The 23,577-nt window shown below is 32.8% G+C and overlaps 1 protein-coding gene across 2 annotated transcripts in view; it reads left to right on the top strand.

Annotated features, from left to right (window-relative positions):
* Nucleotides 1-22,708, top strand: part of LOC134853972 (pseudouridine-5'-phosphatase-like) — a 36,139-nt gene extending 13,431 nt beyond the window's left edge. The window contains exon 5 of one of the 2 annotated variants that reach the window (XM_063869998.1): nucleotides 22,612-22,708. Coding sequence is in view for 1 of the 2 variants with exons in the window: in XM_063869999.1 (XP_063726069.1) it covers nucleotides 16,746-16,758 (13 nt within the window). In the remaining variant the exon portion in view is untranslated. Of the gene's footprint in view, nucleotides 1-16,745; nucleotides 17,277-22,611 lie in introns of those variants that run through there. The other variant, XM_063869999.1, reaches the window with a different exon arrangement.
* Nucleotides 22,709-23,577: the final 869 nt, after the last annotated feature.

Below are 23,577 nucleotides of genomic sequence, written 5' to 3'. Positions count from 1 at the left end.
TTTTCTGAAGTTTCAAGCTCCAATTGTTCCCTCGGCTTTTTGCCAACTGAACGTGTTAGATCTCTGTCCAACAAAGTTAACGTTAATGCACTGTTGCGCTTTTTATTCTGCGCAACTTATTATGTTGCACAGCAACTGCGCGTGAATGACCCATCTGTTGGTCAAGTGCCCGGATAGCTGTCGGGTCATCTACTGTTTCCGCCCAGTGCGAGTCGAGTGCCTTGCGGAATCTGTTGGCGTCGAAGTTAGCAACGTCATATTGCACTCGCACTGTACGATAGTAGCTCTTCATTCTTGATACTACTGCTTCTTTGGGTATTTCCCTTAAGCTAGAATCCAGTGGTACAACAAGCCAGTCGGAAGAATCAAGTCGTCAGGTACTTCAGGCTATGGTTGATCATTTGATTTTTAGATTTTTTAAATTTTGTATATTCGCCATGCAAATAAATTGCTTCCGAAGAAATTCAATTTTTTTATTTAAGCAGAAACTCAAATGTTGGGAGCGGAATGGAAAAGAGCTTGCTTTTCAGCTTATTACTTTTGGTCCATACAATCAACCTAAGTTTTGATTCCAATTTTTTGCACGGGTGGATTTGTTGAAGCTGGAAACAATCGAATTTCTTCGGTTTCTGTGCGAAAAAAAGTTTTTTTTTAAGCGTCAATAACCAGTCTTTTTGCCATGATAAGTGACTTGAAAATGTTGGTAGTAGTATTCGTTGACAGTAGATAATGGAATTTACTTGTCTTTATGAGTTAGCAACATCTAATATAGTTCTTCTGCTTTCAGACCGATGTTGTTGTTGGCCTTGTGTGGAGTTATTGAGTTGTTTCTGACATCATGCCATATTACTACATCCTTCTTTCGGTTGAGCTTTCCATGCGTGTTTTGAAAAGATAGTTTACATTTTTAAGTTTATCTTTGTGGTTAAAAGACAAACCAGGCGCCGCAAAGAAGGATTCATTGAAATTTTTTTTTGTTCTGTAACTCAACGTATTATAAGCAGAGAGTAGTGAACTAGCTCCTAGGAGGAAAACCATTGTCAGTAATGTTGTTTGATAAGAGTAAATGATTTTTGTTGGTACACAGTAATCCAGTTGCAGTATTCCTGTAACCAAAAACTTATTATTATTCTAATTATTACTTTTCGCAAATTGGATGGCTAATAACGAGCTTTTTTAAAATTAAAACTTTCTTCATACTTGCTTACACATTGGATCTTGACTATAACAAAATATCAAAAAATTATTAAACTAAACACAACAAAAACTACACAAGTCAATAAAGTAATCAATGAAACGAATCCTAGAACACAACAAACAAAAAGGAACAAATGTAAGCAATCAATATATAACAAAAACTAAGAAGAATCATGCCATCATCAAGCGAAAAAAAAACAATATTTTTTGAACAAGTCCAGAAGAACAAAACAAACAAAAAACTATCAAAAGACTAAGCAAAGTGATAACATTAAGCAAAATTCAATCAATGGGATGAATCCTAGAAGAACAAAACGCAAGGCAAACAATATGGACCATCAAGTAAAACAAACAATTGTTGATTGAACAAGTCCTAGACGATCAAAACAAACAAGAAAACTATGAAAACAATGGAAAAATTTACAGCATTAAGCAAAGATGAAACGATGGGATGGATCCTATAAAAACAAAATCAAAGAAACAGAAAATTGACTGTCAAATTATGTCAACAAACGAAGAAAAACTGTTCCTAATATATGAGTTTTGTTCAAACTATTTCAAAGTTAACATTTGAGTATGTATATCCTTTGAATAAAAAAATTAGATTTAATAAATAAAACTTGAGTTAGATGTCATCAAAAACCTATTTTTTTTGCAAGTTGGAGGACCATTAACGAGCTTTTCCAAAACTAAAGTTTCTTCTGACTTGCTTAAACATTGGATCTTGGCTATGGTATCATAGTATCAAAAAATCATTAAACTAAACACAACAAAAACTTAACAAGTCAATAAAGTAATCAATGAAACGAATCCTAGAACACAACAAACAAAAAGGAACAAATGTCAGCAATCAATGTATAACAAAAACTAAGAAGAATCATGCCATCATCTAGCGAAAAAACAATATTTTTTTTGAACTAGTCCAGAAGAACAGAACAAAACAAACAAAAAAACTATCTAAAGACTAAGCAAAGTGATAACATTAAGCAAAATCCAATCAATGGGATGAATCCTAGAAGAACAAAACGCAAGGCAAACAATATGGACCATCAAGTAAATTAAACAATTGTTGATTGAACAAGTCCTAGACGATCAAAACAAACAAGAAAACTATGAAAACAATGGAAAAATTTACAGCATTAAGCAAAGATGAAACGATGGGATGGATCCTAGAAGAACAAAACCAAAGAAACAGAAAATTGACCATCAAATTATGTCAACAAACGAAGAAAAACTGTTCCTAATATATGAGTTTTGTTCAAAGTATTTCAAAGTTAACATTTGAGTATGTGTTTCCTTTGAATAAAAAAAAATTAGTTTAATGAATAAAACTTGAATTAGATGTCATCTAAAATCTATTTTTTTTTGCAAGTTGGAATACCAATAACGAGCTTTTTCAAAACAAAATTTTCTTCTTGCTTGCTTAAACATTGGATCTTGACATTGGTAACAAAATATCAAAAAAATTTAAAATATTTCAAGTACTTTTGGAGTTATGGGTCCTATAAATGTGAAAAAAAATGACAGACAAACAAACCAGCTACAGACAAACAAACCAGAAGCAAAGATTAAATGATGGGACAATTCTTAGAAAAAAAAACAAGAAAAGTAAGAAGAAACGGAATTGGAAAAAAAACACATTTTGTTTGACTTCTCAGCAGAAAGTTGATTGCATCGAAGATGTTAGTTTTAATTTGAAATAATTGAAGAAAATTCTAACTTTTTTGCTATTTAGTGTTATGTTTGTTTCGACTTAAGATTTCTTTGAAAGTCATTTTTTTCATCATAGCTGCCAAACATAAACAAAGAACAGAAGTAAAAAAAATGAGTTTCCCTCGGCGTAGTTGTATAGATGTTTCCTTCCTTTTGCAGTAGGTTTCTGTGATCTCTAATCTCTTGTAACAATATGTCGAACTCAACAACTTGTTGATTGCGGCCGTATTTAACAAATAGAAACTCTGCAAATTTCTGCAGATCAGTCATGAGATTTTGTTCAGCCTTAGCAGTTTTGATTGGTCTTGCTTTGTCTTTGCACGAGTGCACCCAAACTGCTAGTTAGCTTATAACTTTAATTCTTTCACTCAGTACGAGGCATTCCCGGATTCGCTGCAATTTTGTTATTGTTATGTTCTCTGGAGTAAAAATTGAGCCTTCATTCTCTTTGAACTCATGCAGTTCTGGCCTTTTAACTCTCGCAGGCTACTGTCGAAATTGATGGGCCCTCTGACCATGTCTTCTTTTTCTATTTCTTTCAGTTGTACACAGAGTGGATTCAATTTCTAAAGTATCACGGATACATCCGCCAAGGTTCTTAGTATTGTCCGGTTTTGTCTATGTTCGTGGAGACAGTCTGGTAATGAGCAAACGTATCGTTTTTCATTCGTTAAGTTCACAGCGTTCCTAATCTGTAGTAACGTTTTTTTCTGAATAACGTTCAGTTCTAGTCGACGGAACTGGTGCTCCTGCATGGTGACGGCGCAAATGGTCTCGGCTGAAATTGCGTTGATGGCATATCTGGTAGGAGTATAGTTCCTTTTTGCCCCTCAAAACTTGAAATACCTTCAGTGACGGCTACAACATATTCTTTTTGATCCTTCTGGCGGAGTTGGTTTGTAGATTTTTCCCGTGGCTTTGTTCTCGGGGGTACTCTAATGGGCACCAATCCTCACTACTCATCCCACCTTTCTCCTCCATAATGTGTTCTTCAATGCCGGGAATTGGGATTTACAGCAAATGGCGTAACATGCCATGCAAATTAAATACTGGATTTTTCCAGTCATCTCGAAAGAGAATTCGTTCTGCGGAAAGTCTCTTTTTGCATGTTCACAGGAAAACCTATGAGGCTTTATCTCCTCGGGGCACGACAATGGAAGTTCACAAGAATGGCAGTGCCATTCTTTGCTTTTCGTGTAAAGTGAATTGTTTTGATGTTTTTGGAATTATTTCCTACTGTTTTTGGCTCTTTAGTGGTATCTGATCGACAGTCTTGAATTTTTTCGTCAGGTAGAGGGGCTTTCCCTCGGCTTCTTCCTCTTCTATTTTGTTTTCTTCCTCTTCTAGCTCTTCATCAGTACTTTCTTCTGCTTCATTCGTAAACCCGAAGCTGGTTGCGAGGCTCAGCTCAGTGTTGGTTTTTTTAGTCAAGGGTGGCGGTAATCTTGCTTCATCTCCTTCCGATACCATTTCTTGCTCATTTGACTCGTCTCCGAAACCAGGCTTTCTAAACTTTGGGATGCGCTGGCATGTTTCCTTTCTTCTGTGCATTTTTCCTGCTGAGCGCTAAAGCTTTTAGCGTTAATGGAGATTCTTCTTCGCTCTCGCTGTCACCGTTTCCTCGAGTCTTTGTACAAGTCTTACTGTTTCTCCAGGGAGCCATCTCGTCGCCATAATTATACTCCAGTTCTTCGTTCTCTTCATTTTGCCTACACGCCTTGAAAACTACGTGGCTTCTAGCATTGTGGAAAAGCCACCTCACGGTAAGATTTGTATCTGAATGGTTGTCATTCATGAATCTTGCCAATCCACTGTTGTCAGGGTTTCTTCTGTCAATCAAAACTACTTTTCTGTCCGTGAAACAGTAGTCGTTTTCGCTGCTTCTTTCAGCTTGTTATACTCTTTTCTGGCTACAAACTTCCCCCATTACGTGCAAACAAACTCTCCCTCCTTAATTCTCCTACGTGCAAAAAGACCCATCCCCTTGTGTCCGGCATCTCCCACGTAAATTTTTGTTAAGTCATCTTTGTAGATAGACTTCCGCGCCGTTATTTCAAGTGTGGCTCTTTAAGTTTCTGTCTGAGATTTTTGACATCAATTTTTGTTTGATTCATGTTTCGGTTCAATTCGAAATTTCAATTCTCTCTAGAAAAACAAAAAACTTTTCGGCCAACTGAATTGATTATTTTTGTAGTGATCTATGCTGAACTTCTTTGGTTGAAGTTTTGTTTTTTTGGGGATAATTTTTGCAAAGTTATGAGCCTTCAAAATGGTCAAAAAATGCGGTATTAAAAATGCAGGTATTAGAAAGGCAGCTCAGAATTGTGATTAGACATCAAACAGCGTGTCTTTTCTTTCTTTCCCTTTCTTTTTTCGATGGCTTGTTTTTTTTGACGACTTTTTTTCCTTGACTTTTTTCCTTTCCTTGATTGAGGGTTTATTCTTTATGGGCTTGACTAGACCTGAAAGCTCTTTTGCTTTATCCCCAACAAACCATGTTTCACTTTTTTAGTTAAGAGTTTTATGCACGTAAAATTTGCAGAATTTTTCAGGCTATGGTTGATCATTTGATTTTTAGACTTTTTAAATTTTGTATATTCGCCATGAAAATAAATTGCTTCCGAAAAAATTCAATTTTTTTCTTTCAAGCAGAAACTCGAATGTTGGGAGTGGAATGGAAAGTAGCTTGCTTTTCACGTTAATACTTTTGATCCATACAATCAACATAAGTTTTGATTGCAATTTCTTGCACGGGTGGATTTGTTGAAATTGGAAACAAACGAATTTTTGTTGTTTCTGCGCGAAAAAAAAATTTTTTTTCAGCGTCAATAAACAGTATTTTTGCTTTGAGAAGTGACTTGAAAATGTTGGAAGTAGATATTCGTTGACAGTAGATAATGGAATTTACTTTGTCTTTATGAGTTAGCAACATCTGATTTAGTTCTTCTGTTGTTAGACCGATGTTGTTGTTGCTCTTGTGTGGAGTTATTGAGTTGTTTCTGACATCATGCCATAATACTACATCCTTCGTTCGGATAAGTTTTCCATGATTGTTTTGAAGCAGATAGTTTACGTTTTTAAGTTTATCTTTGTGGTTAAAAGACAAACTAGGCGCCGCAAAGAAAGGTCCATTGAATTTTTTTTTCTGTAACTCAACATATTATGAGCAGAAAGTAATGAACTAGCTCCTAAAATTGTCAGTAATGTTGTTTGATAAGAGTAAATGATTTTTGTTGATACACAGTAATCCAGTAGCAGTACTCCTGTAATAAAAAACTGTTTTTTATTCTTATTATTACTTTTTACAAATTGGAGGACTTATAACGAGCTTTTTTAAAGTTGAAACTTTCTTCATACTTGCTGAAACATTGGATCTTGGCTATGGTAACAAAATATCAAAAAATTATTAAAATATTTCAAGTGCTTTTGGAGTTATAAATTTGAAAAGGGCGTTTTTTGAAAACTGTCTACTTTGCTACAATTTTGGAGACCTCTAAAGTTGTTCCTAATATATGAGTTTTGTTCAAACTATTTCAAAGTAAACATTTGAGTATGTTTCCTTTGAATTAAAAAAAAAAATTAGTTTAATGAATAAAAGTTGAGTTAGATGTCATCAAAAACCTATTTTTTTGCAAGTTGGAAGACCAATAACGAGCTTTTTCAAAACAAATTTTTCTTCTTGCTTGCTTAAAAATTGGATCTTGACTAGGGTAACAAAATATCAAAAAAAAATTACAATATTTCAAGTACTTTTGGAGTTATGGGTCCTATAAATATGAAAAAAAATCGACAGACAAACAAACCAGCACCTAAAAAAGCAAAGATTAAATGATGGACAATTCTTAGAAAAAAAACAAGAAAAGTAAGAAGAAACGGAAATGGAAAAAAACACATTTTGTTTGACTTCTCAACATTATGAAAGTTGATTGCATTGAAGATGCTAGTTTAAGTTTGAGATAATTGGAGAAAATTATATATATTTTTTGCTATTTAGTGTTATGTTTATTTCGACTTAAGATTTCTTTGAAAGTCATTTTTTTCATCATAGCTGCCAAACATAAACAAAGAACAAAATTAATATAAAAAATGAGACATAAAGAAAAAAAAATGGTGATCCACTCGTCTTTCTCTTCCTTCTGGGAGCCCTAAAAAACACTGAAATTAGTTTCGAAAACTATAGACATACAACCACCTGTAGCAATACAGGTTCTTCTGCCATCTTTAATGCTTTTGTTGTTTATTCTTTTTTCGAAGCTTGTCTTTTCTTTCATTCCCTTTCTTTTTTCGATGGCTTGATTTTTTGACGACTTTCTTTCCTTGATTTTTTTTTCCTTTCCTTCATTAAGGGTTTATTCTGTCTGGGCTTGAAGACTAGGCCTGAAAGCTTTTTTGCTTTATCCCCAACAAACCATGTTTCTTTGTTTTAGTTTAGAGTTTTATGCACGTAAAATTTGCAGAATTTTTCAGGCTATGGTTGATCATTTGATTTTTAGATTTTTTAAATTCTGTATATTCGCCATGAAAATAAATTGCTTCCGAAAAAATTCAGTTTTTTTTTCTTTCAAGCAGAAACTTCAATGTTGGGAGTGGAATGGAAAGGAGCTTGCTTTTCACGTTTTTACTTTTGGTCCATACTATTACTTTTGGTCCATACAATAACCAGTATTTTTGCTTTGATAAGTGACTTGAAAATGTTGGTAGTAGATATTCGTTGACAGTAGATAATGGAATTTATTTTGTCTTTATTAGTTAGCAACATCTGATTTAGTTCTTCTGTTGTCAGACCGATGTTGTTGTTGCTCTTATGTGGAGTTATTGAGTTGTTTCTGACATCATGCCATAATACTACATCCTTCGTTCGGTTGAGCTTTCAATGCTTGTTTTGAAGCAGATAGTTTACATTTTTAAGTTTATCTTTGTGGTTAAAAGACAAAGCAGGTGCCGCAAAGAAAGATCCATTGATTTTTTTTTTTCTGTAACTCAACATATTATGAGCAGAGAGTAATGAACTAGCTCCTAGGAGGAAAACCATTGTCAGTAAGGTTGTTTGATAAGAGTAAATGATTTTTGTTGATACACAGTAATCCAGTAGCAGTATTCCTGTAACAAAAAACTGTTTTTTATTCTTATTATTACTTTTTACAAATTGGAGGACTTATAACGAGCTTTTTTAAAGTTGAAACTTTCTTCATACTTGCTGAAACATTGGATCTTGGCTATGGTAACAAAATATCAAAAAATTATTAAAATATTTCAAGTACTTTTGGAGTTATAAATTTGATAAAAGGCGTTTTTTGAAAACTGTCTACTTTGCTACAATTTTGGAGACCTCTAAAGTTGTTCCTAATATATGAGTTTTGTTCAAACTATTTCAAAGTAAACATTTGAGTATGTTTCCTTTGAATTAAAAAAAAATAGTTTAATGATTAAAACTTGAGTTAGATGTCATCAAAAACCTATTTTTTTGCAAGTTGGAAGACCAATAACGAGCTTTTTCAAAACAAATTTTTCTTCTTGATTGCTTAAAAATTGGATCTTGACTAGGGTAACAAAATATCAAAAAAAATTTAAAATATTTCAAGTACTTTTGAAGTTATGGGTCCTATAAATATGAGAAAAAAAATTGACAGACAAACAAACCAGCAACTAAAGAAGCAAAGATTAAATGATGGGACAATTCTTAAAAAAAAAAACAAGAAAAGTAAAAAAAACGGAATTGGAAAAAAACACATTTTGTTTGACTTCTCAACATTATGAAAGTTGATTGCATTGAAGATGTTAGTTTTAGTTTGAGATAATTGAAGAAAATTATATATATTTTTTGCTATTTAGTGTTATGTTTATTTCGACTTGAGATTTCTTTGAAAGATTTTTTTTTTCATCATAGCTGCCAAACATAAACAAAGAACAAAATTAATATAAAAAATGAGACATAAAGAAAAAAAATGGTGATCCACTCGTCTTTCTCTTTCTTCTGGGAGCCCTAAAAAACACTGAAATTAGTTTCGAAAACTATAGACACACAACCACCTGTAGCAATACAGGTTCTTCTGCCATCTTTAATGCTTTTGTTGTTTATTCTTTTTTCGAAGCTTGTCTTTTCTTTCATTCCCTTTCTTTTTTCGATGGCTTGATTTTTTGACGACTTTCTTTTCTTGATTTTTTTCCTTTCCTTCATTAAGGGTTTATTCTGTCTGGGCTTGAAGACTAGGCCTGAAAGCTTTTTTGCTTTATCCCCAACAAACCATGTTTCTTTGTTTTAGTTTAGAGTTTTATGCACGTAAAATTTGCAGAATTTCTCAGGCTATGGTTGATCATTTGATTTTTAGATTTTTTAAATTCTGTATATTCGCCATGAAAATAAATTGCTTCCGAAAAAATTCAGTTTTTTTTTCTTTCAAGCAGAAACTTCAATGTTGGGAGTGGAATGGAAAGGAGCTTGCTTTTCACGTTTTTACTTTTGGTCCATACAATAACCAATATTTTTGCTTTGATAAGTGACTTGAAAATGTTGGTAGTAGATATTCGTTGACAGTAGATAATGGAATTTATTTTGTCTTTATTAGTTAGCAACATCTGATTTAGTTCTTCTGTTGTCAGACCGATGTTGTTGTTGCTCTTGTGTGGCGTTATTGAGTTGTTTCTGACATCATGCCATAATACTACATCCTTCGTTCGGTTGAGCTTTCAATGCTTGTTTTGAAGCAGATAGTTTACATTTTTAAGTTTATCTTTGTGGTTAAAAGACAAAGCAGGTGCCGCAAAGAAAGATCCATTGATTTTTTTTGTTCTGTAACTCAACATATTATAAGCAGAGACTATTGAACTAGCTTCTAGGAGGAAAACCATTGTCAGTAATGTTGTTTGATAAGAGTAAATGATTTTTGTTGGTACACAGTAATCCAGTATGAGTAAAAGAAGCAGTAGTAAAAATTTGAGTATGTTTATCCTTTGAATAAAAAAAAATAGATTTTAATAAATAAAACTTGAGTTAGATGTCATCAAAAACCTATTTTTTTGCATCCTTTGAATAAAAAATCCTTTGAATAAAAAAAACAGATTTAATAAATAAAACTTGAGTTAGATGTCATCTAAAAACCTATTAAGTTGGAGGACCAATAACGAGCTTTTTCAAAACAAAAGTTTCTTTTTACTTGCTTAAACATTGGATCTTGGCTATGGTATCATAGTATCAAAAAATCATTGAAGTATTTCAAGTACTTTCGGAATTATAAGTCTTCTTAAAAGCAAAAAAGTTCGAAATTTTTTGAAAGTCGTCTACTTTGCTACAATTTTGAGGACATGTAACTTTTTTCCTAATTTTTGTATTTTGACGAAATTGTTTCATAGTAAATCAAAATAATTTGCTATCAAAATAGTTGAACTATCTCGAAGATTCATTGAATGATAGGTCTCCAAAAATGGCAAAAACGATCTGTAAAAAACTATATTGATTTGTTTTGCAAGTTTGAAGACTTTCAACTTCACTTCTAATTTATAAATCTTGCAAAAACTCTGTCAAATTGTAGAACAATTGTTAGGTAACGTTTGACAGAAATATTTTTAGGATTTGTTTCATTTATAATTTAGTAAGAGGTCCTCATAAATTGCCAGAAAATCCAACTTTTGAGATTTTTGAGCAATTTTGAAGGCTTGTAACTTTTTTTCTTAAATACGAATCTTGTTGAAATTGGGTCACTTTAAAGAGCAGTTTCTGGGTAAAGCATTACAAAAAATCTGATGGATGTCTTTTAGATTTTTATTTGGCAAGATGTCCTCAAATTTGGCCAAAAATTCCAAATTTTGAGATTTTTTTTAACTTTTGAGGGCCTTCAACTTCCCTTCTAATTTTTGAATCTTGCTGAAACTCTGTCAAATCATAAACGATATGTTAAGTAACGTTTGAACGTAATTTTATTGGGATTTGTTTTATTTATAACTTAGTCAGAGGTCCTCAAAAATTGCCAGAAAATCCAATTTTGAGATTTTTGGACATTTTGAAGGAACTTTTTTCTAGTTCATGAATTTTGTTGAAGTTGAGATACCTCTTAATTCAAGATCCGGGTAACACTTGACGAAAAAATTTTTTGGATATCTTTTCGATTTTCAATTTGTAAGAGGTCCTCAAAATAGGCCAAAAAACGCGTAATTAGAGAATTTTAGCATTTTTGGAGGCCCCAACTTTTTTGATCAGGACAATCGAAAAACCCGTGTAACCAGTTCTTATCTGCACTGTTTTGAATGGCTCCACAAGTTTTTGAGTCAGTTCACATTTTTTTGCCAATTCTTAGGCGATCAAAATTTGGACAAAGAAGCGAAAATTTCAGTTGAAAACCAATAACTTTTTTGCCGAGTGAATTGAGTTTTTCTTCAAAGATCTATGCTAGCCAGTCTTTAGGTTACCAGGAATTGTTTTTTTTTGGAAATTGAATATTGTTTTGCAAAGTTGAGAGCCTTAAAAAATGGCCCAAAAACGCGTTTTTTGAGATTTTGAGCACTTATGAAGGCCTCCAACTTCTTTTGAACAGGATAATCGCCATACCCATCTAACCAGTTCTTATCTGCACTTTGTTAAATACCTCAAGAAGTTTTTGAGTCAGTTCACGTTTTTTTTTGTCAAGTAATAGGCGAGCAAAATTTCCACAAAAAAGCACAAGTTTCAGTTGAAACCAAGTTTAAAGCCAATAACTTTTTTCGCTGACTGAATTGATTTTTTCTTCTTTGATCTATGCTTAAGACAATTTGAGTTACCTGGAATGCTGTTTTTTTTTTGGAAATTGAAGAAGTTTTAGCAAAATCATGAGCCTTCAAAACTGGCCAAAAAACGCTATTTTTGGTATTTTTGGACTTTTTGAAAGCCCATAACTTTTTTTGACTGAAAGCAGCATAAAGCTCAAAAAGCGCACTGAAGTTCCTATGAACTAACCACTGAAGTGTTTTTAATTTCTATACTACTTTTTTTCAAAGAGTTATGGAGTCTCAAAGTTGAATCAATAACCAGTTTTTTGATTTTTAGCATACTTTTCAAAATGCCTGAAAAATTTTGCAGCGATAGATAGCTCTGTGTGGTCTGTTGCATCATAAAGAGCAACAACTACACTACCACCCCACAATTTTTTGTAAGTTTTCAACAATTTTCAACCCTATTTTTACTATCCTTTAAATCTGAATTTTCAAATTAAGCAACTGAATTTTGAGTGAAATAAGAGACGAATGCAATTTTCCAACACGTACTTAACGTTTTACCCAACAAAGCTCAACCGGAACGAAAAAAAATTTTGACCAAAAAACCACCTTCCATTTTGAGCTTCAGAGAGTCACTAAATTCATTTTTCCGGCATGAAGACGAAATTTTTATGCAAAGACAATGCATACTTTGTAGAACGAAGTTTTAACGCGCCGAACCATGGAAAAAATTGCATGTGATAAAAACATTCTTATAAAAAGTTGTTCAGAAAGAAATGTACTATTTTTCCAGAAAAACGCAATTTTCGACCATAAATCGCGGCTGATATCTTTTTTTTTCGGAAGAAAATGGGCCGATAATTGTTTTTGAAAGTCAGTCCAGAGCTAAGTTAACCCAGATAAAAAAACTGATTTTCGAAATTTGTCGAAAAAATTAAGATTGATATCAAAAACTGGGATAAAAACTTACCAAAATTGTGTGCTCATTTTGAGCATCAGAAAACCACTAAAAGCCTTTGTTTCGAAATGAAGACGTTCTCGAAACAAAAAGTTTTTAAAGAATTAAGTTTTGCCGTGTCTGTGATAGAGCTTATAAAAAAATTCAACGTCGGGTTTCTGTTCAGTTGTTGAGATATGGCTCTGGAGCTACATTTTCTTTGGAAAAAACGCTGTTTCCTACTTCTTGTTTCCCTCTAACTTTTTTTCACTAGCTTTTTCCCCCATTGTTTTTTACGAAAACTGGTTTGATGCCATAAATAAAAAAAATATCACTTCGATATCTCAAACTGAGTGAAGAGTTAAGAAAAAACCCATATTCTAAAAAAAGGCCCACTTTTGATAATTTTGTTTTTGATAATTTTGAGAGAGCGAGAAAAATGATTTTTTCGATATATAGACAAAATTTTTCAGGAAAATTGAATAGAAGCCGACTTTACAACTTGTTGCGAAAGAGCTTCTAAAGAAAAATCCGACTTCATATTCCGTTTTGGTTGTTGAGATATGACATGAATGGGAACCTAGAAAAAACGCTAAGTTTCAAATTTTCTTTAAATATTACTTTTTTTTCACGTGATAAAGCTCCCAGTTTTTTGTTTACGAAAACCGGTTTGATGCCATAAATAAAAAAAATATCATTTCGATATCTCAAATTGAGTGAAGAGTTACGAAAAATCCCATATTCTAAAAAAAGGCCCACTTTTGATAATTTTGTTTTTGATAATTTTGAAAGAGCGAGAAAAATGATTTTTTTCGATATATAGACAAAATTTTTCAGGAAAATTGAATAGAAGCCGACTTTACAACTTGTTGCGAAAGAGCTTCTAAAGAAAAATCCGACTTCATATTCCGTTTTGGTTGTTGAGATATGACATGAATGGGAACGTAGAAAAAACGCTAAGTTTCAAATTTTCTTTAAATATTACTTTTTTTTCACGTGATAAAGCTCCCAGTTTCTTTCTTTCAAAACTGTGAAAGGATGTAATAAACTTAAATAAAGTTTTTTCAATGTCTTAAAAAATCTTAAAAAATTCTCGAAAATTAAAGAAGTTGATAAAAATCAATTTTTTTTTGGCGAGTTTGAGAACATCCAACGAACTTTTTAAAAATCAAAACATTCTTCATACTTAATTAAACAATGAGTATTTGCGATGATAACAAAATGTAATAATGTAATAAACTTAAATAAAGTTTTTTCAATGTCTTAAAAAATCTTAAAAAATTCTCGAAAATTAAAGAAGTTGATAAAAATCAATTTTTTTTTGGCGAGTTTGAGAACATCCAACGAACTTTTTAAAAATCAAAACATTCTTCATACTTAATTAAACAATGAGTATTTGCGATGATAACAAAATATCAAAAAATCATTAAGATATCTCAAGTACTTAAGGATTTATAGGTCCTCAAAATTTGCAAAAAACTCTAAAACAGTCGAAAAGTGTCCATTTTGCTACAATTTTGAGGACATGTAATTTTTTCCTAATTTTTGAGTTTTGACAAAACTGTTTCATAGTATAAACCTTGATATGAGTTTTGTGTGACATCAAAATAATTGAGCTATCGCGAAGATTCATTGAGTGAGAGGTCTCCAAAAATGGCAAAAAAAAACAATCCGTAAAAACACGAAACTGATTTTTTTGCAAGTTTGAAGACCTTTAACTTTACTTCTAAATTATGAATCTTGCTGAAACTCTGTCAAATTATAAAGCAGTTGTTAGGTAACGTTTCACAGTAAGTTTTTAGGATTTGTTCTACTTATAAATTAGTTAGAGGTCTTCAAAAATTGCCAGAAAATCCAATTTTTAGAAAACATAAAGAAAAATAATAGTTCCAGAGAATAACTTTTGATCTTAAACTTTATGGTTATCTAAGCTCTTAAGGAGGCAGTATTTTGTCCTTGTCATTCCTCTGAGATAATATCATGTAGTTAGCCTCGACTGCACACAATAATCACAACCTTTCTAGAGAAAAGTGTTTTTGCTAGGCTCAAAGAAATTTTAGATTTTCAATATTATGGTTATCTGAGCACCTAAAGAGGCAGTATGTTGTCCCTGCCGTTCCTCTAAGATCCTAATCATTTAAGATTGCTTGGTTGCAGACAAAAAAAACGAGCTTTCATGCAAAAAAGAAATTTGCTAATCTGAAATACGTAAAAATTTGTTTCTAAAAAGAAACCTTTAAGGTTATTTCGTATAGTTAAATCAGGTATGTTTTGTTCATTTTTGTTGTTTTTTTTCTTGAAGTCCAACAATGTGAAATAACATGACAATTAGTGGGAAATGAACATTTTAATTATAAAAGCAGAAGAAACTGACCTTAATCAGAAAAAAAAGCACTTCTGAGTTCAAATTTTACAAAAAAAGTTGGTCCAATGAAAAGAGCCATAGGGTTGCTATATCTTGCTGGTTCTTTCAGCTTACGACCGTAGATGTCTATCACATACATAGCGGTCATTTTGCATCGAATAATAGTCATATTTCACCTAAAGAGTGGATGTGAGCTCAGAAAAACGAAAAAAAAAACTTAAAAACCAGCTTAGAGCTAACTTAAATTTTTTTTTTGAAAATATATACTTCGTGTTTTCAAAAAAAATTGGTATCGTTGGAAAGCTTGATAACACAACAGTTCAATTCGATAGGCCTGAATCAAACAAAGTTTTAAGAACAAATACAAAAAAATGCCAAAAAAAACAAAAAAGTCACACTTTCAAACTTTACAAAAATGTCTGGTCTAGCGAAAAGAGCCATAGGGTTACTATATCTTGCTGGTTCTTTCAGGTTACGGTCTTAGATGTCTAGCACATACATAGCAGTCTCTTTTACTCGACTAACAATGATATTTCACTCAAAGAGTGGATATGAGCTCAGAAAAACGAAAAAAAAAAAATTAAAAACCAGCTTAGAGCTAAATAAAAAAAAGTTTTTGACTAAGTTATACTTCGAGTTTTTGTATATTATTGGCTTCGTTGGGAAGCTCAATAACACATCAATTCAATCAAATAAGCCCGAATAACCCAAGAAAACAGAACAAATAAAAAAAATCCCAAAAATATAAAAAAAAACCTCGTCTGAGTTCAAACTTTACAAAAGTATTTTGTCTAGTGAAAAGAGCTATAGGGTTAATATATCTGGCTGGTTCTTTCGGGTTACAGTTGTAGATGTCTAGCTCATACATAGCAGTCATTTTTACTCGAATAAGAATGATCTTTCATCAAAGAGTGGATATGAGCTCAGAAAAACGAAGAAAAATATTAAAAACCAGCTTAGGGCGAAGTTTAAAAAAATGTTGGACCAAGTTATATTTCGAGTTTTTAAACTTTATTGATTTCGTTGGAAAGCGTGATAACATATATTTTCAACCCGATAGGCCTGAATAACCCAAAAAAAACGAGAACAAATCAGAAAAACGCCAAAATTACGAAAAACCTCAAAAACCACCATTTCTCAAAAGCCCAAAATCCATCCAAAAAGTATGAAACTGCCAAAATAAGTATTTCATCGTTGTCCTCGTGTAAAACGAGCCTTCCAAACTTCATAATTTTTGGAACATAAGGTAAGATTTTGGTTTTTCAACCTAAGTAGATTATCGAGTTTACTTTTTGAACCTATGAGTTGGACTCGACCTTCTGGTCCAAGTGATTTTTCTAGGGTTAGCCTCATAAAGTTATATATACATGGCTGGAAAACTCTGACAAAATGTGATCGAATATTACCAGTTTCTTGATCTTAATCTGACTGGTTCAGGTGTTACAGCTAAATGAAAAAAAAGTTAGACCTAACTTTTTCAAAACTTTCAAATGAGGTTTCTGATAACTTTTAATGATCCAAAATACAAAAATGAGGTAGCTACGGACAAGAAATGAGCAGGGGATTACAACGGTGTAGTTGTTAGATGAAAAAACTTAATTTAAATGTCCTAAATAAGCTCCCCCAAAACACCACAAAAACCACCAAAATGCTTAGCCCTTATTTTAAAAATCTGTTTTTAATGACTAAAATTTTAAAACGAAGACATAGCTGGACGCTAAATGCTCTTGGAAGTCCATTCTCGATGTCAAATTGCCAATTTTCGGCCGTCTAGGTACATGCGACAGCATTTCAAAAAAAATCACTCAGGGAACGATGTTCACAAAAACTACCATTGCGCCGGATTAGTATACCAACTTAGAATACTGAGCCACTCTGTGCAGTGGTTCTGGATTGTTTTCGAATCGATGGTTTATAATGAGCTACAGTTTAGTCTCTGCCGCAACGCTGCTTGCACAGCAACAGACTTTTTTCTCATGTGTTTGACATTTAAGGGCTCCTGAGCACGGTCCTTTTTATCCTCCTTTTTTTCCTCATGTTTAGAAAAAAAATTTTGAACAATTTCGTTTAAATGTCGAGAAAAAAGTCACTTTCAAAAGTTGCCAGAAAGGTTTCCAACGTAGGAACTTATTTTTGACCCAATACAAAAGGTTCGTCCACTGTCCAAAAGTTTGTTTACGGGTTCTTGTTACAAACAAAGTTTTTATGAATAGGATTAACCACTTAATCAAATAGCTTATTGAAACCAAAACGAGCTCAAAAACATATTAGGGGAATCTAATTCAGTTGCTAGCGACCGGTGCAACGCTAGACCCAGGAACAATGAAAATTAAATAATATTTGCAATGCCTCTATTTTTTTGGTGTAAACGTGTTGAAAGAACTTTTTTTGTCTGGCCCTTTTTTTGTAAAAGATTGACTTTCTTGTGAACAAATTAACATCAAAAGCAATCAGGTTTCCATATGTTTCGAGTAAGTAAAGTATTTTCGATCTTACGCGGGGGCCCATATTGACGATAGTTTCTGAGATCACGAATTTAAATCTAACTAGTTTAGTTTCAGTAATCAAGTTTTATGGAACTCAATGCGCTGAACCTTGAAATAATAATTGGAAGGACGGCTTTTGTTATGATTTTCACTAATGTACTTGTATCTTGAAGGTTTTTGTATTTAGATTAGATATATGTATCTGTTATGTTTGTTTTGAATTGAATTTAAAGTACGCGTTTTTTATAGTGAAATGACGAATCTTTTGGTAACTATCTGATCGAATGCGCAACTATTTTACTGTGTTTTACAGGATTGTTTCTTGTTTTTGTAAAGCACACTTCAAATTCATTCGCTAAATGGAAACTATAATACGTTTTCCTATAAAAAAGGGCAAATAGTGCAAGAAAACTTTTGATTGTTTTCTAGTTTCAAAGGTGGATTTTAGTTTTAGGTTATATAGAGGAATAAACTCTATTCTATTATTCATCCGAAATTCTCTAATTGGTTGGTTTTAACGAAACAATTTATATTCATAAAGGCTTCAATTTTGGGAAATCGAAGACCTGAAACATGAAAAAAAAATTCAAAAAATCATTATTTCTTTTAGACATCTGGAGTTAATGGACGCAGGGGCGGATCTAGGATTTTCTCGAGGAGGGGGGGGGGGGAGGGAGGCCGTTGGATTTAAAAAAAAAATTCGAAAATTTTGATGACCTTTTTTTTCAGGTCGACCAAATAGATTTTTCGAGCTCTCCCAAAGCAATGATTGCCCTTGTTTTGGCTAAATTTTCTGCGCCGCAGGCAAATTTTTGAAAAAACAGTCAAAAAAGCCGTTTTTGGGCACTTTTTGAAAAATTTTGACAAAAGAATCGCATTTTTTTTTGGCGCGCGCTCCCCCTCAAAGTTAGTATATATTGGTGCCACAGGCGCCTTTAGAAAAATTTTAGGGTCGGTCGGCCAAAAATGGATTTCTGAAAAAGTATCAAAGGGGGAACCCTTTGGGTGGAATCCCTGAGGGGGGGCATCCGCCCCCCCCCCCCCCCCCCCTAAATCCGCCCCTGAATGGACGTTTTACTAAATGTCTGCTGGTTATTATTGTTTCTACTGCCACCAGCGGCATCAGGTGTAGTAGCATATAAATTGGTGGTAGGTCAGTAAACCGATGTATCAGCTACCCGAAAAGGGGAAGACCAGACCAATAAACCGATAATGAAGTTATCAGATCTGTAAATCGAAAATTTTGAAAAAGGTGTTCAGTAAACCGCAAATGTGTTTTTCAAAGTAATCGCATTTTTTCAATTACTTTACCCCTAAAATTCCTAGGAAATATGCGCAACATTGTTTTTAATAAGATAATACAGCAAAAGAAATCAATTTTTTTACACAATTAACAATTAGAGTGAACAGTCTGCCAATTTGATGCGCTGATTTTAAGCTCAGTTAATACTTTATAAGATGCAAACAGTCACGCAATTGTTTCATGATTCGATATACTGATATGATAATTTACTGATACATCGGTTAACCGCAAGCATAACTTATAAACCTTCTTCAAGTCATCATTGCGAACATCCAGTGATGAAAAAAAAACTGGTCACGCAGTGACGAAAAACTGATCTGAAGTGTTTACATGCTCAGACTAATTTACAGCTTAGTGATTAGGGAAAATTATTATTCAAACATTTTTTTATCATTTCAGCCAATTTTATTAAGAGTCGATGAACGTATTTCAGTCTCAATTAGGTCGCAATATTTTTTTCTGAATGTCTTCAAAAATTGTTCAGTCTCAAATTTTACTTTTTTGCGGTTTGGCTTTTGTTTTGAAATCAAAGGGCTGTAAGGGCATGTAGTAAAGCTTCGAAATTCCAGTTAAGATTTTCAAAAAACAAGTCAGCTTTTTTTATGTTTACTTGCGTTCATTCACTCTTTTCCATTCGTCTGTCGGTCATGTTTATCTCTAATTTCAGCCATTTTAGCTGACTTTTTCCAATATTTATATGTTTTTTGTGTAAATTTAGCTTTTTTTTTCTTAATTTTTTATAATATATTTTGGACTTAACATTCTTCAGTAGTCGTGCAGCTACCGGAAACCTTGTTCTCTTAAACCTCTTTTTCATTCGACCACTCGAAGAGTGGAAAAGAGCTACATGCTAGAGTTTCTTTTTTTTCTCGCAGTTTGAGGTGTCCTAAAGGAAGCGCGCATGTGATCAAGATTGGGTTATTAGTAAATGCATCTCAGTTAAGATTCAAAATCTAAAAGATAATTGCAACACGTTTTCTCCAAGAGTTTGAAGGTTTGATATCCGAAGTTACTGATTAGGCTTGAGAAACATGCCTTGTAGTAATACGGAAAGTAATATAGCAATGAATATTTATTAACAAAACATGCCGATCGTGTAAAAACGATAACGAAACTGCGCAGAGATGAGTAGTTAAATAAAATATAAAACACATCAAGTACCGAGACTGTCCCCAAGACAAGTTAAAAAGTTTAAATCTTCTCTAACTGAATTTCAAACAATTATACCCGGCTGCTCTGAATGGAGCATAGAATGTTCCGACCAAATTCGCAATAAAATCGAAGTTTCTGCAAATTTTTTGTCGTTTTTGCGCGTGCTAAGATCAATAAATTATACAACCGTGAAAAAACTTAGAGAATTAGGCAGATTTCTTCAAGTAAAAAATTTTAAGTAAGAGTTTTTGAAGTTAATTGCTCGAGATTTTTTTTATAATCAAGTTTTGGTAGCCTAAATGATCAACTTTTCTGTAACGAATGTTAATTGATAGCTTCAATTGCTCGAAATTTGACTAAAACTCAAAAACTTAACCCGTTTTTTCGGCACTGGGAAAATTCTTTGAAAAATTGTTGCATCGTTGGAGTCACGGCTAAAAAGGCTTTAACATTGATATTAATGATATATTGTTCGAGCCGTTCCGCTATGTAAACGTGGTACCTGCTTATGGGTGAAAAACAAAAAAAGAAGAAGCTAAAACACACCCGAAGACAAAATTTCTCGCCAATTTTAAGGGTCGCAACAATGTAGGACTTGCATAGCCTAGTTTGCAACTAGAGCAATTTTTTGTACTCATTTACAATTTTTCTTAGCTTATCTTTTTGTTTGGTCAAGTGAGACTCTGAAAATAGCATTTGTACAGTTAAAAAAGAGGCATTAGGTCTACAAAATTTGTTGTTCTTTTCTCCTTGGTAATTTTTTTTGAAAATTTAAACAGAACATTGAATAGAGTTCAATTTTTGTAGCCGAGCCATAATGACAATATTGTCTCTTAGGAAAATCAAAAAGACTGTATTCACATCGGGACCTTCAAATGGGGAAAACGTTTTTAATTCAAAATACTGGTTTTTCTGCGTGGTATGATTAAAAAATCTGAATAAAAACTAGAATTTAAGGAAAAATGGACGCCAAAATAAATAAGCAACATAAGCAACAGTTTTTCAAAAAAAAATGACTTGGAAAAGGTCATTAAAAAATACACGAAATATTTTTGAAAATTTAAGTTTACCTGAATAAAAGTAAGTTTATACGGCTTAAGCTAAGCGTAAATATGCTTCAGTAAGTATGCTTGCGCGCCTCACTTGCTCGAAAATTGAAGAAAAATCAAAAAATTCAAACCGGTTTTTATCACCACTGGGAAAAATTATAAAAATTTTTTCTTTGGTTCCAACCACAGCTGAAAGGGCTTCAATGTGAAATACCACTCAACCCAGCCCGATGAAAATTTATGGTTCCCAATTTTGCGTGGAAAACAAAAAAAAAACAATAAAATTTAAACGCACCTGAAAAAAAAGCTCCTGCCCATTTCAAGGGTCGGAACAAACACAATAGATGAACGTGAGTTTCTATCTAGGTCTCAAAGAAGAAGCTTAGGTTTCAAACACTCGCCTGGCAATATAAACATACGGCGTTGTCAGTTCAGGTTTTTTTATAATTAATGAATTTTTTATCTGGTTAACTACCCGGGATCATCATCAGAATAGAGTAATGAAAAAATTGTTTAAAGATATGAAAAATTTGTGAATTTCATTCCAAATAATATACGCTGTTTCAACAAATTAAAAATCAGTGCTGATTTGAATTATACTGACAAAATGAGAAACAAAACGTGTTCTTCTCAAGTGGGATTGATTTAGGACAAAAAAAATGCGGAGGCACAACTTGCTTGGAGTTTTAGCAGAATTATTATGCTGCAATTCAATTTACGAAATTCTGGCCCAGACCATTTTACAATTTTATTCAATCAAAAACTACTCCAGAGAAATCAAGCAAATTGTTGACAAAACTATATCAAAATAAGCCTCTTATGTGGCCCAACGAAGTTAAAGAAGGGTATTATTTTCAGATTTTTTTATATTTATAATTATTTTTGTTTCAAAACCAAAAATTGACACAATTTTACTATAGAACAACATTTTATATATGAAACGTTTAAAAAATGTTTTGCTAAAATATAGATATAGCTTTGTCAGCATTTAATCCTGATGTTATGGGGTAATTTTTGATTGACTAAAAAACCTAAACTGATTGGTTTTGGGGAAGCATTTTTTGTCTCCATCATTTTTTTGACTTCCTATGTATCAAATTGAAAAAAAAGTTATTTGAGAAAACTGCAATTTAATTTTTTGTGTTTTTTTTGTGTTTTTTAGGGAATAGTTTCAATCAACACTGTAGTCAGTCGTTAATTTTGTACCCGTACCGTGAAAATTCTTTTTTTCTGACCTGAATTACTTTATATCTACGCTAATTTCTTGCCAGAAGTTCTTTTTGAAATGTTTTAAGAAAGCAGGAATTTTCTCTAAATGATTTATTTCTGACTTTAGTTCGGATCAGAAATTAGCCAAAACTAGGCTGTTTCTAGCTAGAAAAAAGTCTCCTGGTGCAGCTCGAATCTCTAACCTTCAGATAAGTGGGCGTTTGTGCTAACCACTAGTCAACAGACCTTGATAGCGCTGGAAAGTTTTAGCGAAAATAACTTGTTAAAACAAAAGATAGTTTGCATTGTATTGCTACTGTTATTGTGTAAATTCGAAGCATTTTTATCTCGTTGCGGTTGAACAGTAAACTGATTTCTGGTTACTTCTTTCCAGAAACTGTTTACATCTAAGCTAGAAAAAAAATTGATCACTTCTGCTCAGAAAATACGAAAAAACTAGGCTAGTTAACCTATATAAAATTTCTATCTAGTTTGATATTTCTTTTTGTTTCTAGGCAAAGAATCCTCTAACAGACATGTGAAGTCAACGGGTTGTGAGACCCGTAGAAAAAAAATGACACAGCATGAAAAGAAAACTCTGTCAGAGTTTTCAAGGAGTCGCCGTCGCAATTTCGTCGGGCAAACTAAGAAGCGAAGTCGCATTTTTCAATCAATCACAAGTGCGTCAATCTAGCTACTTTTTGCTACTTCATTATTTTTATCAAGTCTAACCCGGGGTGATAATGACGATAAGGTTCATGTGCAAATAATCATTGCCTCTGCGTGACAAACTAGACCGCGGCTGGATGAATTAGTACAAAAGAGACGACTTTTCCATCAATTCTAATCCGAGCAAAAGAACAATGGTCTCAAAAAGACAGCCGAACTATCTCAAATTGACGCATCTGACCTGAAAGCCTGAAGTGTTTTTGTTTTCTTTTGCGCTGTTGGTTGTTCGTCAAGTCTGTCCGTGAACTATTGTTGAAAATTAATGAAATGATAAATTATTCAGACAGAAATTGGAAGTTTTCAGCACAGTGGATTTAAGTCGGAACCGTTGCTACAAGGGAAAAATATATGTTTTTAAAGTCTTAGAAGGAAATGGGCAGATTTTTTTCTAAAAAAAATAGATCGGAAGTTTTTCAGGATATTTTTCCATCTTTGCAACGTGAATTAACCAAATTTTTTCTAAGGTTTCTGGTTTGGTCGAATAATTGTATTGATCGCTGAATGAAAATGGCAAAAAGAAGCCCCTTAATTGACAACCACCAAATTTTTTTTTAAAAAAAATCAGCTTTTACATTGAGATCAAATGGAAAGGGAAGAAAAAGGAGAAGATCATCGTAACAAATCACATAAAACATTTCAAAAAAGCACAAACAACATGTTAACAGTAAATTAAAACTCAGACAGGACAGCTGACAAACTCATTGGGGCTACTGAGTCTTGCTTTGTTGAAAAGCGCATGAAGCAGAAACATA

Source organism: Symsagittifera roscoffensis, chromosome 9 (genome assembly GCF_963678635.1).
Source record: "Symsagittifera roscoffensis chromosome 9, txSymRosc1.1, whole genome shotgun sequence".
In the NCBI taxonomy this organism is placed as follows: Eukaryota; Metazoa; Xenacoelomorpha; order Acoela; family Convolutidae; genus Symsagittifera; species Symsagittifera roscoffensis.
Note: the sequence above shows the minus strand (reverse complement) of the source record. Positions and strands in the feature narration are given on the sequence as shown.